This window comes from Labeo rohita, chromosome 9, assembly GCF_022985175.1.
Source record: "Labeo rohita strain BAU-BD-2019 chromosome 9, IGBB_LRoh.1.0, whole genome shotgun sequence".
Classification (NCBI taxonomy): Eukaryota; Metazoa; Chordata; class Actinopteri; order Cypriniformes; family Cyprinidae; genus Labeo; species Labeo rohita.
The window spans coordinates 5,337,578-5,356,898 of NC_066877.1; the positions used below are offsets into that span (position 1 = coordinate 5,337,578).

Consider the following 19,321-nt stretch of genomic DNA (forward strand, 5'->3'; position numbering starts at 1 on the left):
TTTATCTTGTTCGACACTTAATGACTTTCCCATGTCTGGACCTATGAGAGCAGTTACTTGCGCACAGAAGTGCAGATATGAAATGTTTTCTGAAGGGAAGGACGCCCACTTATGTTTTAAAGATTTACGGCTTTTTTGATCTCAGGACTTAACGTATGAAACATTTTGATTAAACCTAATACATGAAGAGATGGCAGAGTGATAATCGAGTGGATAGAAAATAATGCTATAACTACTCATTTCATATAGCCTTAAGCATATGACCTGAACACTGAATAAAAGAGCCCAATTTCATTTATTTCTGAGCTGGGGTTGATTTTCATTAATACAAAAGCACATTTTGAAATTAACACAGTGACCTTGACAGTCAGTGATTTTCATCAGCCCTTGCTCTGTAGTCTGTAGTGTGTGGATTACCACAATCCCCATTTTATCTTATTTCCTTGACTGTTGGACGCCCTGGATTTGAAAGGTTGGCACAGTAAGATGCCCATTTTAAACCAAGAGAAGTCCAGTTTTGTACTTCTAAATGGCTGTGGTTAAACTTCAGCATCTCAAAGTAACAAATCAGCTTCTTCCAAGAGAACATGACAGAGTTGAGCTGACACGAGAACTTGGACAAACATGCAAGTTTCTAAATCAATGAATACTTTGCTATTTGGAACATAAGGGAAAATCATGTCATGATTCAAAAGGGAGAATATGAGACAGTATCCATATGTACTGGATGGGAGCCGAATGAAAACGCAAATACGTTTATGATTGGCTCATAAATTATAAGAAATGCAGCACCTGTTCCCTATTTGTAGATTTTGATCTGATTCCCAACACCAGATGAACAGTTTGACATATGAAGAATCTAAATGCAATTTTTGAAAAAGCTCCAACTCAGACAAACAGCAGACTTCAAAGAGCTATGTTAGTCCACAAAACTATTTGAATCTAAATAATTACGTTAGATTGCAGATTAATCTGACTTGTATATCAATGCCAATCTGTGACTCCCTGTTTACACTGGAGACAATGCAGTTAAATTACTGTAAAATGTAACGGGAGCAATCAGAGCGAGTCAGTGTGTATAATCAGTGAAGCATCCATTGACGGCATTGTTAGAAAAATTAATTGGAAGAATGAGTGGATTAAATTAATGAGTGCAAGGAAATGAGAAACAAGTTTCTGTTTCACCATCGAAAAAAGCAGGTGGTGTCACAGTACTAAAAACAATAATAAATAAAGTTTGCAGTATCACTAATGTTAATTAGTTACTGACTTACCTGTCTTTCCTGCCCCGCTCTCTCCAGTGATGAGAATGCACTGGTCTTTATCTTGATCCCGCAAGGACCGGTAGGCCTCATCTGCCAGAGCATAACTGAGAAGAGAGAGAGAATATTCAGGTTAGTTTAACTGCAAAGCAAAGCTTTCACTTACAATTAGCCACCTGTCTTCACTGTTCTGCTAAACCTGTAAGTAATTTACTTCAACCATCTAGAGCTTATTAAAATACCGATCCTAAATAGAAAGCACTTTGCGATACGCGCTGAAAGGAAAACAGGCAATGCATGATTAAGAGTTGTGAATTGCCAATGACGGATGAACCAGTGTATTAAACACCAGTGTATATTCAAAATCCTTGGGTCATATTTATATTTAAAAGGTTTGATGAAGTGGTTCTCAACTGGTGTTGGTTTAGGATCCAGATTTGACATTGGACACAGAGTGGAGACCCACCACAGTACAAAAATTGCTATTTAAACATAAGTAAACAAAAATGTTCTTACAATTAAACTTTGAAGTGTATCAATATTCATACTACTACATAAAAATGCATTAAATAAATAAATGAACATACATTTCTGCACATTAAAATAGACTATTGAAAACAGACTCTTCAAAGATTAGTTTATCTATGCATGAGTATCTTGTTAGTTGCATTTTATTTGCATGTACCATTGTTTTTCCCTGCAGTGCACAACTTTCGCAACAGACCTGTGATTCATTTTTCAGGCACAACCCACCCATAGTCAGTTCATTCATTTTGCTTTGCCGCAAATTTATTTTTTATTGACGGATGCGTCAGTTGTCGACAGAAGAAATTCCTCATTGTAAACAGTCTGGGGAACATTACATTTTTGTTTTGATTTTGATAGAGAACAAACAGGATATACCTATAAAAGAGTCAGTAATTACATTCATTCCCCATAAATTCCCGGACAGTAAACAATGGAAAAGTGGGTCAGATGATTCTATAACCCAGTGGGCAGTGTAACAATGATGTAATTGTAAATGATTCATTTGAGGAAAAAAAAAAAACTGCAGGGCAGATGAGACTCACAGGCTGTGTTAGTAGATACTACTGACTGACACCCTCCAGGGTAAGTGATCAGCTCCAAATAAATTGGACTACACATTGCCTAAAAACAGTGCAAATTTCAACCCATTTTATTCAACCTCCCAGTTTCCTCACAGTCTGTACTTTTCTACAATCATTACTGAGGAATTTTCCAAAACCACCACTAATAATAGGTCTGATTGTAAGGGAAATGTTGCATGTAGTTCCCCTCCTCTAAGATGTATAAAAATCTGGATTCATCAGGTTCACGGGGAGCAAGTGGTATACATGTGTAACGCAAAACAAAAACTCCAGAACAATAAGGAGATTCAAGGTTGAATGGAATTGCTGTAATACTTCATTGATATGCATGGTCCTAATGACCATGACAAAACTGCCATCTCTGATGTTGCATGCATGAATTTGGATACTTAAGATAATTTCACCAGAAGACCCTGAAATGAACCAAAGGCAGGTCAGGACTTTTTCAGTAAATAGTACAAATGAAAGACCATATTACGACACTCTGGCCCCAAGATCTTGCAAGCTGCCTACGTAGAAAGCATTTTAAGGCATTGTAGGCTGTTCCAAAAGTGTGTGGATGTTTATGTTGCCTTCCTTTTTGGTTAAATCCTAAAGGTGTGGTGACATCGATGAACCTGGCAAGGAAGATCCATTGTCTATTATTGTATAGAGATGTATGAAGCACTGCTTACTTTAAGGCCACTTCCAAACCAAACAGCTTTACATTGTTCAGTGCAATGAATTTCGATATGAACATGTAATGTTCACGAGATTCCAGATCATGCAGCTACCTATTAAGATGACTGCATTTCACCTGCAGAAATTTGGAGTAAAAGGGTAAAAGTGACTGCACACTAAAGTGGAAAGGCGTGTATCCTTTGCAGAATGCACTTCAACAAATTCAATGAAAAAAAAAACGAAGGTTTGCATAAATAGGCATATTTGAATGGCACACAAAATTGCCTACATAGACTGTTCCAAATCAGTAACATATAAAGTAAAAACTCTACTGCAACAACCAACTGTACCATACAAACTCCTATTGGTAGTCGCCACATCATGTCACTTCCAATTTGCAAAAACTTTGTACAGCACTCTTAATAGCTGCTTTTACTCCAAATAAATATTGTACTCTCACTGAAAAATGAATAACTTCATCCACTTTCTTGTTGCAAACTGCTGTCAGACAGCAAAACAGCCCACTAGGGTTTGGGAACAGAGCCTTTATTTTAATATTATGGAGATAATATACTAACCCATAAATATTAGCACTCCAAACCAAACCTTGAATGGAACAGGCTGACGCTCCACAAATTGTACTGAGAAAGAAACCCAAAAAATATAGAGTCCGTCAAATGGAGGTTTGGGCTCTGGGCGGAGGCCTGGGAGAGACTTGTGAAGCAAAGAGCAGAGTAGGAGAGCCACAGAGGGCATGCGGCATTACATCAACACAGAAACGTGCACAGCGTAGATAGCAGATGTTTGAGCTCTGTGAGGTGGCCAAACCGCTCGACAAGACCCGAACAAAAGAAAAGCATAATACATTTATCCAAACCCTGACATGAGGGACATGGGAGGGGGTCCTGTTGAAGAAAATTTGCCAAAGTGGCAAATCTAGACCATCGTGATGCTTCAGGGAGTCCCAGGATGCATTGCAAAATCTCTTTTTGCACTGGTGAAGGGTCCACGTGACAATGAATAGCTTAAATTTGAATATGAATGGACCCTTAGGCCTCCACAGGCCGTGCATAAAAAGCAACAAAAAAGACACAGTGACAAAAGGGAGGAGACATGTGTGTGGTATTTGTCCCGATCCAACTTTGGGCTAAAACTGAGCTTCGGTTTGCACTCAAAGGCCAGGGAATCATTAGATGATCGTCTTCATTCCCCGCCTGGAGCCACACCATGTGCAGACAGAGAGGAAATTAAGAGTAAAGTGAGAACATCTGCTCCGTGCAATCGTCACAAGGTTAGGATAGAAGGGTCAGTTCTACAAGAGGGAGTCATTTCTACAGTATGCAAACATCACTCGGATTGACATAAGACTTGTATCATAATCACCAATATGAACATCAAAGTAGGCAGTCCATGAGCTGTTGGCCTGAAGAGCCACATCCGACCAGGAGCTGAATGAGAGCTTCATGCTGAATGGAGGAGGGATGTCCTTTAGCACATGGTCTACAGGAGACTGAACGGTAATTTCAGCTTGCCTTAAGGCCGCGGTAAGGCCCAAAGCCACAACATGAGGCACATGGCAGAAAATAGTATGCCACTACCAGCGATAGTCCTGCTTAAAAGGAAAAACTAATCACAAGGACAGGAACACCCAAAATATAACCATCATCAATGCTGTTAATGTACAGAGCTGGAGGCAGGACAAAATACATAGTAGCCAAATAATGAATCATGCTTCAGCGTGCTGGACAACCTGCTACACCGGGATAGGATATCCGTATGTGTTTCTGAATGAGCCACAGTGGAAGTAATGTTTTCCTGCTTGTGGTGGAGTGATCACGGACTCTGCTGGAGCAAACAATGGACCACGGAAGCTCCAGAGAAGGAAGGCCAAAAAATGCAAGTGCATTTAACCAGGTGGCCACAAACACCCCAGCTTATCTTTCATTTGCTGAGAGTTTTAAAACAAGGGTACTTGCAAGTGTTGTTTCTTACAATTGTTTAAACAATAGAGTGTGAGAGGCCTACAGTTGGGATCCCCCTTCCATTGGCCCCTTCACACCCTCAGGAAGTAGAACACGGGAGTAAGTTGGTCTGTTTTTAGTCACCCAAACAGGATGACTTTACTGCTTCCCTCTGTCTGCACTGACTCAGCTTTCCTGACGTGTATGCTCTGTATTTTCAGTCACGTGTCCCACATCTGTCCTTTGAGGAGACCTATGGAGACTTATATTCAGGCCCCACTCCAAAACCTAACAAGATATCTGCGGGAAGCATTTTTAAGGGAACCTATATCTTATTTTGGGAAAGAGCAGGCAGCACAGAATGCATCTTTCACGTCTTAAGTCACATGATAATGACAATATGACAAATAGTACAACCAGATTTCATTCATACTACAAACTTTCATACAACATACAGTTGCAGTCGAAATTGTTTAATCCCCTTGAACTGCAAGACATTCTGCTGCAGAGAACAACATTTTGTTAAAACAGTTTAACAAAGGAATCAGCACACTATTGGAGAAAGTTTATTAATACACATTTGAGTAATTCTGAGAACGTAAGTTGATGAATAATGAAAACAAAAAATCTAATTGGCTCTAAATGTTCATGTTCATGTTCAAAATTATTCAACCCCTAAAAGTAAAATTTGCTGCAGAATCTTTTATTCCTTAAAACCACCAATAAATGCTGCTTGGAAGTGTTCAGAAACTTCTGCCATCTCTATACTGCAATTTTGGCCCATTCCTCACCTGAATAATTATGACATAGCTGTGTTATAAAAAAATCCTTTAACTCAAAAACATTACATTATATTTTGACATTATCACTTTTAATATGCCAGTAAACTGTTGTAGACGTAATTTTTATAAAGTCCTGGATCTTCAGAAAAGCTTGTATTTGTATAGGACTGCAGTCTCTAGAGGTTGAATAATTTCGATTGCAAATGTATATCCATGCAAATCCATCCATTGATGGCAGACAAGGGAAGAGAAATGCTGATTACAAATATACTTACAATAGTCCCTCTCAATACCAACATGTATTAAGTAAAAATTAAAAGAATAATAGTAATAAATGGCCTATGTTACCCATTATTCATATGTGATATGCATTTGTGCACTTACTGAAGTCATGATGAAACAAAAGAAGTGGCAGATTTTTGTTTTTTTCGTATTGTGATGTACATGACATTTTGAATAAACTTTACAAGGTCATTTTTTATGAGGTCATTTATATAAGGTCATATACACAAATAAATTTTTCAAAATAAGACCCATAACAAGCATTTATAAAATGGACTGGGTGATTTTTTACTTTCTGCCGACAGAATTTAGCTTAGCGATATGCGACTTAAATCAAATGCATGTTAAGTCTGTTCTTCAGTATAATGGATTTTTTATTCCACCAGTACTTTCAAAATTAAGTAAATAAGCATAGATGATATTTCGCTTACTTGTCTGCAAACTTCTGTGAATTTAATGGTGTTCTCTGTAAAGAAACACATGATTGTTTCTTGGATTTTGGCCAGTGCAAGCTATTTCAGATGTATCCTTTGAATTGAAAGCACAATTATGATACCTTAATATGCTGTCTATGCAGTTACAAGAAAGCTTTTGGCGATGCACAGGAAAACGGATGAACTAAAATGTATTCCATTCAAACAACAGCTTTTAGAGGTCTAGCACAAACCTTCGTGTGTTCTGGTGTTCTGATGCCCCACTGAGAGCACATCCTCTCTCATTTATTCACTCTCACTCCTCAGGGAGAGAATATGGCTTTCCAATATTCAAAGTGGACCACAACCCAAACTACAAATAGCACTCACAGACGGGTGGTACAAAGAACGAAGAGATGAACATGCCACATAACAACACATCACTTGACATATCTCAATAGGGGGGGCTCGTGACCCAAGTGTGACCCTCAATGGATGAAAAGCTGTCGGGGAGGCAAGCAGTCTCCACGAGACGACAAACGATGCCATTGTGGCACGATCTAACTATGGCCAAGGGGAGGCCGTACTACACGAGCCAAAGCTTGTTTATCCAACCCCGTGGCAGGAAATAAGGGAGAGGGATTGTGAACATGCTGGGAGAGGGGTCACCTTCACATTTTGAGAGCCAAAATAAATACTATTATAGGGGGTGCAATATGGTGATTTTAAAATGGTCATGACTTAACACAGTATAGCATAGCTGACTATACTCAAAGATTTCTTACTTCTACCAACTTTAGTGAACATCTCGTAGGAATAAACTAGGTCTAGGCACTTCTGTAATAAGCATGATTTGATTAAATGTTCTCAAAGTTTACTCTATTCCGATGAAGAAAACCAATGTTTCAACAAAATTTTGAAATTGTGAAAAACTGAACAGTACTGTTTAGGAGCAATGTCAATTACCTCATTAAAACAGCTAGTAATTAAACACATGGCTAGATTCTTTCAAATGCAAGAGTTTGTGAAATCCATGGGTGAAAAGTGAAGGTCAAGTGTTTAAGTAAGTTGTGAAGTCACTACTGAAACCCTGAGAAACCAAGGAAAGTCAAAGTAGGAATGTAAACAATGAGAAAAGCAAACACTGACTGAGGCCAAGTTCATGACATACCATAGTTTTTGACATGTGACCATTACAAATCATAAATCCACACAGGTCCATGCTACTTTATTATCTAGAAAGCAGATGAGCAATCATATTTGGTTTCATAGAACAGTGAACAGACACAATTACAACATAACTGTTTGAAATTCTTCAGTCTGTTTAGTCAATCACAGTATTTTGCTGTAAATTTTATATAGATAGATAGATAGATAGATAGATTGATAATAAAGGAAACTCAGTTAAAGAGTTCCAAAAGGAACTAAGCAGTATATTGCTTAAATGTTTATTTGTTTCCGAATTATATTTAGAGTTAAAGATTTTCCACATTAAAAACTGACAATAGCAAATATGAATATAAGAGCCCATCAAACTACAATGTGGTTTGATGTTTAACTATAATTAACTGACTTAACTGACAAACAAAAGAAGTGTAAACATTTTATGTGTATTCATTGCCATAGCTATTGATGACGGAGGGAAGGTGATTTAGTTACACAACCTGAGCCAGAACAAACAGCGTGAACATATTAAAGTCCTCATGCAACTCTCATGCAATCCTACAAAAGGGACTTTCCAGTTGGGAAGTGAGCATTTTCCCCCACTATATCCCAATGGCCCCATAATGCTTCAGACTTCTTTTTTTATTTATACAGCTATGAATTGTAGGCAGTGAACACTGCAGGGACAGAGGCGGTTTGCTTTGTTTCACTGGCAGAGGATGAGGGTGGGTGGCCACAATTACATGAGAAGTGAAGCTTCCCTCTCTACCAAAGAGCATGTGTGCCAACGCAAAGTCCAGAGTTCAACTCTCTCTATGCTAAAAGCCACCGCTGATAACCAATAACCAGAATGACACACTCACTTACACGTCCATGTGAATGTTAAAAGCCATTTGCCGACTCAATAGTACCTGCAGGCATGTGTGGGATGAGCAAAATGGTGAATGTGAGTCACTTGCAGCTTATAAAACTGCTTAACTGATTGTAAAGAAAATTATTTGAAATAAATACAAAAAGAGACTTTTTATATCCTTTACAGCTGCTGCTTATCAGACTGTAAAATGTAACCTTAGTGAGGTCTTTGGGTAAAACTGGAAGACATCTATTTATGCACAGCCTTAGGACTTTGCCCGTGATTGATTGGGCAATCAATAACGCCGTCACATTCTGACATCCTCACTGACACAACAAACTGAAATGGCACCTCACAAACCCAAGCAATTTCAATTCCACAGAGTAGGGGAAAAAGTAACCGTTTTTTTTTTTTTTCTGTAAAACCCTGGATTGTGAAGGGATTCTGGGAAAGCAAATAACTGTAAAGGCTCTGTAAACAGCAAAGGTACAACATTTCCTTATTGCCTACATGCAGCAGCAGCTGAAGAAACAAAATGTGGTACTGTAGGTTTTCCACATGCATTGTCACACAGCCATTCTGACATATGAAATATCTGTTTTATATAAAATTAACAAAAACGCATATCATCATGATTTTTTTCTATTGCTGTTGAACACAACGCACTTTGAACCTTGAGTGTGATAATACGCATAAACTAACATCTGTTATATGGTCTGAAAAGTAGATACCACATCCCTGTTACCAGCAATTCTCAGATACACAAAGGTTTTTTTTTCCATATGGTTTGGCAATGGAAAATAACTTCAGGCTTTGTGTAAAGGTGTAAATTAAAGGGGGGTCGGGTCATCCAAGATCAAGTCTTTCTTTCTTCAATCATAAAGAAATGATTTTTTTTTTTTTGAGGAAAACATTTCAGGATTTCTCTGCATGTAATGGATTTCTGTGGTGTCCCTGAGTTTGAACTTCCAAAATGCAGTTTAAATGCGGCTTCAAAGGGCTGTAAATGATCCCAGCTGAGGAAGAAGCGTCTTATCTAGCAAAACGATCTGTTATTTTCTAAAAAAAAAATAAAAAAAAGAAAAAAATTAAAGAGTTACTTTTAAACCTCAAATTCTCATCTTGTCTAGATCTGCGTGAACTCTGTGTATTCCGGTTCATGACAGTTAAAAAACTCCCATCTTCAACTTCAAAATCGTCCAACATCGCCGTTTTATCTATTTTTGTAAAGGGAAGAGTTCACACAGAGCTAGACAAGACAAGCATTAAAAGGTTAAAAGGTATATAAATTGTATTTTTATTTATTTATTTATTTATTTATTTTAGAAAATAACCAATCGTTTTGCTAGATAAGACCCTTCTTTTTCAGCTGGGATTGTTTAGAGCCTTTTGAAGCTGCATTTAAACTGCATTTTGGAAGTTCAAACTCAGGGACACCATAAAAGTCCATTATATGGACAGAAATCCTGAAATGTATTCCTCAAAAACTATTTCTTTATGACTAAAGAAGGAAAGACAAGAACATCACAAGGGGGTCAGTACATTATCTGTACATTTTTGTTCTGGAAATTACTCCAATAATGACAGTTTGCAAAGCTGCATTTGCAACACAGTCAAAAAATCAACCTAAAATGTCATGTGTGACTCAAACAGAAAGAACAGACTGAAAAGATCGGAGATTTTGTTGAAAATAAACTTCAGTTGCTCATATCTAACATTTGGATACCTCAAAAAAATCAGCAGAGTAGTAGGTGCTACACACAGCCCAAAAAGCACAAGGCTTGGTGAACTTTTTAAACTTGCATCTTTCATTACATTTTCTTGACTCCTCATTATACGACCCCTTTAACCAGCAGTTTCAGCAAGTTTGTGCCAGTCTGGATTTTAGGCATAGGCGTGATGAGAGAAGCAGACATCTGGCCCTCACCCTGGATGAAACCTGCCTCCTGCTTCCCATATGTGTGTGAGATGTGGCAGTGACCAACTCAAATAAAGAAAAGTCTCCCACGCACATACAGTATGAACCAAATTCACACTTCTACAATAGGATGTTGTAACGCCCATGAGCTGCTATTCTGATTATCAGTCCTGTAATCTGTACACCTCTCTCTGCCTATAAAGATAGTAATGCAAGGAGACACACCCTATTCTACAGTAGTAAAGGCTAAAGTTACAGTACACAGATCATCAACACAACACAAAAATACACAAATTACATATACACCCGGCCTGGCCTACAAGTAGGAGTTAGAGTGCCTGGATAATATCAGCCTGAATCCCGGTTTTCAACCTCAATGAAGGCCAGACCGCCTTAACCAAAAGGTGCCACATGGTACAACCCAAACATGATTCATTCTCAAGAAAACAAGAAAAGTCTTCTAAAATGGACTTCAAACCACCAGAAGGTAGAACAGTTCATCCAAAAATAACCAGTTATTCACTCCCATGTTGTTCCAACCCTGTACATCAAACACAAGATTTTAGGCTTAAGCTTCTGTTTTCCACTCAATTAGAGTGGAAAGGTGATATTTTTAAGAGAACTATTCATTTACAGAGTCATACATATAGCATTTTACATTGTTTTGAGACTTGAAATGCATTTTTCAGGACATATGCCGATATCGATTATTCCAGATAAAGTAAATGTCAAAATTAAAAATTAAATTATTGCTTTAAATTATTTTAATCAGCAAATCTGTTTTGAAAATGACCAATACCGATAACCATAAAAATGCCCTGCATGGACGAATACAGAGTAAATCTGTACCCAATCTAAAAATACCCAGGTGTTTGGAATTTAATTCACTCAGACTAAAGAATATGTACCCAAACACAAGCCAACAGAAACTGGTGTGATTAGTGGTGGTGAGACGTGAGCATTGCTGCCTGACCTTCAGGCAGTGTCTGCTTAGCATCCTTCAGCAGGTCAAAGAGACTCAACTGTCTTCACTCAGATCCTGCTTTGTGTCTGGTTATGGGATATGGACGTTTGCTGTTGTTTTCATAAGGATCACTCAAAACCCACAGGAAATGCAAACAATGACCTGCAAATCTACAACAACGCTAAAAACCATGCTTTATTAGAATAGAATGCAGACTGTGTCAAATGGTACAAAAGCAAAGAAAACGGCATTCTGAAGCCTTTCCTACACTCTGAGAAAAAAGGTACAAAAACGGTTACTGAGACTGTACCCTTTTAAAAGGCACCAATATGTACCATTTATAAGTAAATAAGATGTACCTTTTAGCTTTTATACCTCAAGGCACAGGCCCAGGATCTTGGGGTCAACAAGGAAACACCCTAGATGCATTGGTTGTCCATTGCAGGGGTTTTAATTGTGTAGTTGTACACACAAACACAAAAATCCGTATGAGCTGCTATTTCGTGGGCCGGGCTGCACTATCAGCAGGGTACATTCTCTCTGCAAACAATGCCCTGGTGCTGCTCAATAGCAGAGTGCTGAGAGGTCCCATTACATCACTACGTACAATGTAATACAATCCACCCCCTGAGACGCAGCAGCTCAATCTGGGCATGACACACTGACCAAAGTCCCCATCTGCAACACCATCTCCACACCACCCAAGACCCCATCTTCCAGAACTGACATGACGATAAGCACCTGCCACCTACTTTGTCATGCAGATTGCTGAACAGACCTTCAAAGCCACACGTGGACACTAATTGGCTTATAGGCTGTTTTATGTTAGTATTTAATGTGACGAATGCTGGCTAATGTCCAAGGTAAAGCGATATTATGGCTCTGTCCTAAAACCAGTCCCAATTCTAACTGATTTAAATAGACGCCCATTTTCTGTGAAACAAAAAACTGTGGAAATGAGTGGAATGGATTTAAATGTTTTAAAATCCGTTCCGCAGGTGCGGATTTAACTCATATGTAAGTGATTTAGAACACACTGCATAGGCAACAATTCTGTGTATCATTTAAAAGGTACTCCTCACGCAAAGCACTTGGCGCTGATCTCACAATGATTCCTAACAGAGTTTGTTGTTAGCATGCTGCTAAGCTAAATGCCTTCGTACAGCATTAAAATACACAAATATTAGGCATTTTATGCTACTCAATGCCCTAAATACTCCTTAGAACGAAGCACATGAATATCACTGTAATGGCTGCTCATTGTGTTCCTCTCTAATCAAACACAATTAGTGCTAATAGCCTCGAACACAGCTGCAAACTCTCACTGCAGGCTCTGAGGGATGAGCAGTATCGAGTAGCAGGTGCGAGCAGGCCCACAGGACACAGAAGACCCCAGAGGAAAGAAAAAGGCTGTCTAGTTATTACATATGGGCACTGAGAGTGTTTCAAAGATGTCTGGACAGACAATGCACGTCTAAAGCGTTGGGCAAAGCTCATCCATTTAATTAAGACTGTGTGTGTGTGCTGTGGTTAAAGCTCAGATAATGGATCATCAAAGCTGCTGCAAGACTTTCCATCTTCTAAATGTCTGCTCATTAAAGGACTAGTTCATCCGTAAATGAAAATTGTGTCACTGTTCACTGACCTATATGTTATTACAAATACATGTTTTGCTCTTAACAGAAATCTTATGCCAACAGGTCATGAATAATAATGCTGTCAAACAATAAAATAAACCTATAACTTATAGTAATAGTTGTATGCATTATATTCCAAGTGTTAAGTCATAGAATAGCGGTGTGTGATTCACTTTTATTGTCTTTTTTAAAGTTCTTACTCACTAATGATTTTTCTCTCTAGAGAAGCTCTGAAACATTTAGAAGCTTTAAAAAAATTAATGAAAACTAGGTCTGTAGGTGCTTTAATTGTACTTTTTCTCATAAATACCACAAACTGTCTGTGTATGGCATAATGACATTGGGATGAGGAAATGATGTTATTTTAATGAGTTGGGTGAACCACTCAATTAAAGCATTTGACATTAAAATAATCATTACTGAAACAAAGCATGTACACTAACAATAAAATAATTTGTTGGTTACTGTAGGCTCATGGTCTTACTGGTTTAATCTTAAACTATTACCTTTAAGACTTCCTATATGTAATCCGACAGCACAGAATACTTACAGGCCCAAAAATTTGCCTACACACGCACACATACAAAAAGAAAATCCTCTTGCTGTTCTTGGCCTCATTGTAAACCATATGTGTGAGTTCCTGAGAACATGTTCAGGCCTGAACTAGATACAGCTCTGTTTAGTAAAGCTAAAAAGTACAATGTGTTGAGCACATGGGATCACGCTCTTGCATGAACCTCAGACAAGGTGTCATAAAGACCATTTAAAGGGACAGTTAACCCTCAAAAACAAAACAACGCCCCCCACACACACACACACAACACAATAAACACAGACAACCGCATTCACAGTCTGACTCCACTGAAGCACTCTTACCACACACAAATGACCACTAAGCCAAAGGCAGTAGAGCAGTGTGAAACTCAGTCTGTTTGAAAGGGAGAGGTGACACCGGGGCTGTTGAACCATGTGTAGCTGCCAGAATGAGGCGTTTTACACTCATCCTGGTCATTAACTAAAACAACCTCAACACCAAAGTTCAAGCTCGCATTCCAGCAGCCAAAAACATCCATTGCAGAGCATTTCAAAACATCCTGTCTAATACAATTTCAGTATTCTAACTTGTAGGCCACTATTTATTTCTACATACACGTATTTGTTTTGACGCAGATGATATTTCAAGGTAACTATCACTCCTACCAAACATCATAATAGCAGTGACAATCAATAACATATAAAGTATACAATCCCAGAAAGAATTTTTGATTACTAAAAACCATTTTTTTATTACTAAAACTTTCACATGAAAATGCTAAACAGAAACATCTGTGAACATCTGGAGTGACAACAAATGAAATGTATTTTAAATGAACTGTAGTAGGAAAACGTACTATATTAACGCCAAATTCACAATACAGAAAAATCATAACCTGAGCCAAATCTGAAGTGCATTAAAAACAATACCAATACCATGGATTTCGCAAACTAGTATCTTGCCATTCCGGTTCAAGTTCTGCCCCATTCTTCTCTCTGAGCTGTCAGATTGTCCTGATAATTAGACCTCTTGTGAGGCACATAGCTCTTGTTAGGATATAAAGGCAACCAGCAGATGTTTGTCACCTCCAGTGAGTGTCTTTAAACACACCACCGTTTGCAGTGATTAATGATCATGGTGGTCTCAGCCACTTTATTGCCTCTATGGCTTTGACCACCTCTGAAGCTCAGCTGCCAGTTGCAACAAACCAGGTTAAGAAAACTCAGTTATAACACCTTTACAATTGATTGTTTAACTTAAGAGGTTTACTGCAACTGGACACAGGCCTGTTAAAAGCAGGTGGGCATATAAGCTCTCAATGCCTCAGGCACATCTGCATGCTCTAGACTCTTCCTGTCTTTAATGGAAACCAAAAACACACTGTAGTATTCCAGGAGTCAAAAACAGCAATAATAATATAGACTTAAAGGAGAAGTCCACTTCCAGAACAACAATTTACAGATAATGTACTCACCCCCTTGTCATCCAAGATGTTCATGTCTTTCTTTCTTCAGTCGTAAAGAAATTGTGTTTTTTGAGTTAAACATTTCAGGATTTTTCTCCATATAATGGACTGATATGGTGCCCCGAGTTTGAACTTCCAAAATGCAGTGTAAATGCGGCTTCAAACGATCCCAAATGTGGTTGTAAACAATCCCAGCCAAGGAAGAAGGGTCTTATCTAGCGAAACGGTTGTTTTCATTAAAGAAAAAAATAATACATTTAAACACTTTTTAATCTTAAACGCTTGTCTTGTCTTGCTCTCCCTGAACTCTGTGTATTCTGGCACAAGACAGTTAGGGTATGTCGAAAAACTCTGATCCTATTTTCTCCCTCAACTTCAAAAATCATTCAAAATCATCCTACATCGCTGCAGAAGTACCGACCCAGTCTTTGCAAAGTGAACATGCAAAGAAGATCAAACACCCTTAACAAAAAAGGTTAAACCGTGATATAGGACAATTTTGAAGTTGAGGGAGAACATGAGATGGGAGTTTTTCGACATACCCTAAATGTCATGAACCAGAACAAAAACAGAGGTCGGGAGGAGTAAAACAAGACGAACATTTGACATTAAAATGTATATAACTTGTATTATTTTTATGAAAAAATCTGATCGTTTCACTAGATAAGACCCTTCTTTCTTGGCTGGGACCGCATTTGGGATCGTTTAAAGCCGCATTTAAACTGCATTTTGGAAGTTCAAAATCGGGGCACCATATCAGTCCATTGTATGGAAAAAATCCTGAAATGTCTTCCTCAAAAAACAATTTCTTTACGACTGAAGAAAGACATGAACATCTTGGATGACAAGGGGGTGAGTACATTATATGTAAATTGTTGTTCTGGAAGTGGACTTCTCCTTTAATGCAGGGGGTCATTGCATGGCTCCATCAAAATTTATGGTTAGCTTGAAAATCTTAAGTCAGAAACATGGATGAATGCTTAGCAAAAGCACCCATGCTAACGCCATACAATTTTTTTAAGCATTTGTAGGCTTGGACCACCAAAAAAAAAAACAATGGAACCACCAAACAGATTTATACTCTGTGTAAGCGGACATGACATAGGCCCAACCAATTGAATTTGGAACAGACTCATTTTTTACAAGTCTTGTTCAGGCTTGGTGACACTAGTGGTGAAGAAAGTACACACTTGAATTTGAATATCAATGTCTTTTTAGACTTCAGTGTGGACTATTGGATCAGCTTCATGGGATGTCTTCATCTTGAATTTCTTTTGTTTCATTGTGTTCCTCAGCTGACAGAACGACCATTCAAGCTGCCAATTCTGCACTTGCCCTTGGAAAAGACCATTCCCCTTTGACCCCTTTGACAACCAGTGATTACTTTGAGGTTTTAGTGCAATTGGCTTGTTTGTGCAGGTTTAGATGAAGAATTTACTTAACCTAGTGGATGTGAAGAACAATAATATCACATGAAATCTCACTGTAGAGCAAGCATATTCAAAACTGCCAATATAAACCCAGTTACAAGCATCTGTTAAAGTCGATAAGGGTTGCGTGACCTCACCATGGATAGGACAAGATGATTATGGAAGGAGATCTTCCAAATCCTGTCATGGTCTCATCTTACAAAAGATCTACCACACAGAAGCCCAAGCAGATGGCCTGACTTGGTGTTTAAGATCAAATTATGGAGTCTTTTACAAAGACCTCACTTGAAGAGGAACCTCACAGTCTTTAAGGTGGACCTAATTAAAAGAGACCTTAATCCAAGCCTCTCAAAGATTAAAATAAGTCGTAGGCCTAAATATACACTACGCAAGGGTGTCTAGTCCTGCTCCTGGAGGACCTATGTCCTACACAGTTTGGCTCCAACTTGCCAGCATACTTGTGTGTAGGTTTCTAGGGCTGTATCTCACTGATTGAATGAATGAATCAATGTATTCAGACAGTGAGTATACTGAAAAAGCTGTGGACACCATTTTCAGGCTAGATGCATTGCTGAACATTGCTGCAAAGGGTAATCTTCAGTTTTCCAGGTCACCTGACTGCAAAAGTAAGCATTTATGCTAATATCTTCAAGTATTACCTTTATACCTCAAGTCTGGCTATATGAGACTAGGCAACATTTCTGAAAATGATAAAACAAGCACAGACTTGACAAAAACGTACCCAAAAGCTTGACAGCAGTTTGAGCGCAGATGCTCTGGGCCATTTTGCTACTTCCCCTGCCTGACTGCTGTGTTTACTGAGGTGATGAAGTGATGATCATAAATACTATTCAATGGTTTGCGCAGTTAACAGGACCAGTTACGGCCCACTGTCCCAGGACGCCGAAATGCACAAGCCCGGGAGGCCAGTAAACCCAGAGCCATCTAAGAGGTCTGCTTCTCAGGCATGACAGGAAAAGCAGCTGCCCTGGAATGAGCTCAGAGCCTGGCTTCAGATCAGAGGAGCATCGACCCTGACATCACTGCAACAGTGCTTAGACTAAAACATAAGAATATGGAAGGGTCTAAGACTGAAGGAGAACTTGCATTCCAGAACAAATATTCACTTAAAGCAGATCAAATGAACAGGACAGCCGCAGAAGCAAAAGAGAGATCAATTTAGAAACATGAGGAGAACAAACTATGAACCCACAGGCGAAAAGCATCAAAAAGATCTCACAAAAAACTCTGGGGGGAAAAAACACAGCTGTACACAGCTGTTTATTTGAACTTTTCCTTTTCCAGGGAAGAGTGTGTAGAATTAGTGGGAAAAGTGTATTGGAAAAGCCATCCCATTTTCAACAGCTCTTTTTTTAGAGCTGGGTTTTGAGTTAGATCAGTCCACGGTGTTTTTCAGAGGGTAAGTGTGCGTCTGCCGATCAAACAAAGCAGACTGCTTTGTTTTGATTTGGCAGTCTGGTCAGGCGGCTGGCAGCCCTCTAGAGAGACAGATGGTCATTAGCTGGAGCAGGACAGGACAGTGAGCCGCCCCTCCCCCGAAGGGGGCTGGACATCACAGAGGTTGAGTGAATAGAGCACACTGTGCATATGCACACCTACTCTGCAAAATCACTTCTGCAAACATGACACCACTGGGGGACCTTCACATCGTTATTATTTATTCAAAAAGCGGCATGGTTTTCCAACCTTGTGCATGCATGTCTGCAACAATTTTCTTAAGATTGCGCTCTGCCAACCAGGAGGTCTAGGAATAAACTAGACATCGACTTTGTCGTATAGTGCTTTCAAACAAGCTTTTTAAACTTACATGTGTGGACTGAGCTCGTAGAAGTTCCTGTTGCGATACTCCTCCACCTTTTCTGCTGTGTAGATGGGCAGGGACTTGTAGGGGTTCATGGAAATCACCACACTGCCAATGTATGTCTGTGGAGGACAGCAAAAGAAGCACTGCTCAACAGACAAGAAAAATCAAACATGAGAATACATTTGTGGATACATGAGTGGTGAGAGCCAGTCATATATTCAGTCTACAACACTGGAGAAACCCAACACTGCACAACTCATCAGCTCATTAGTAAAGACTCCAAGTGCTCAAACCTATGTGCCAGATAAGAAAAACCTGCAGTGTTGGGGGTTCTCCAGACCAGCGTTGGGAACAATTCGTCTACAGTATTTGTAATACTGACCATACAAACTAATTTTGATACCAGAGTGTTGTTATCTCAGACTTGATTGATGATGCATCATCAAGCCAGTTATAATGAAAATAATGGTACGTTTCAATTATGAAAATTATGGTAATTTTGAAATTTCACTTGTACTGGTATTATGATATCCTTAAAGGACATTGCACTGTATTCATACTTGTCAAATCTAGTTCATGATCCCCTGCTGTGAGGCACAGACATCAAGCACATTCTCTGCCTTGTTCTGTTGTAGGAACAGTGGCGGCAGCAGCATAGGGGAGTAGAGCTACAATATGCATCCGTCTGCACAACCCAGATGGGAATTCCTGGGTATTGTTGAGACAAGCGGGGGGCCCGCAAGCAACCGAACAAGAGAACACAAACAAAAATGTTCGGAATCCCAGGAAGCATCAACAACATAAGGTGGTCAAAGGTGGCCAGTGAGGGCAACGGTGTCTGAAAGAGTCAATTTCAGACGTCTCAAACAAACATACTGACTAATTTATTTCAGATTTTCTTGCTTTCAAACCTTTTTTTCCTTCTCTCTGCCATCAATTTTCAACCTATGACGTTGAAAGCAAATCTATTTCAGTGTTTCTGGGACCTCAGAACAATGACTAATTCTTGCAGTCATCTTCTACCTTTCATTACAATGAGTGTTGCATAAGGCTTGCAGTTA

At 39.0% G+C, this 19,321-nt stretch overlaps 1 protein-coding gene across 4 annotated transcripts in view; it reads right to left on the reverse strand.

Annotated features, from left to right (window-relative positions):
• myo1b (myosin IB) overlaps positions 1-19,321 on the reverse strand; it is a 77,782-nt gene that overhangs the window by 45,808 nt on the left and 12,653 nt on the right. For all 4 annotated transcript variants that reach the window (XM_051119273.1, XM_051119274.1, XM_051119276.1 and 1 more), the window contains exons 3-4: positions 18,264-18,379; positions 1,275-1,369 (exon numbers count right to left, since the gene is read on the reverse strand). In XM_051119273.1, the coding sequence (XP_050975230.1) occupies positions 1,275-1,369; positions 18,264-18,379 (211 nt within the window). The remainder of the gene's footprint in view (positions 1-1,274; positions 1,370-18,263; positions 18,380-19,321) is intronic.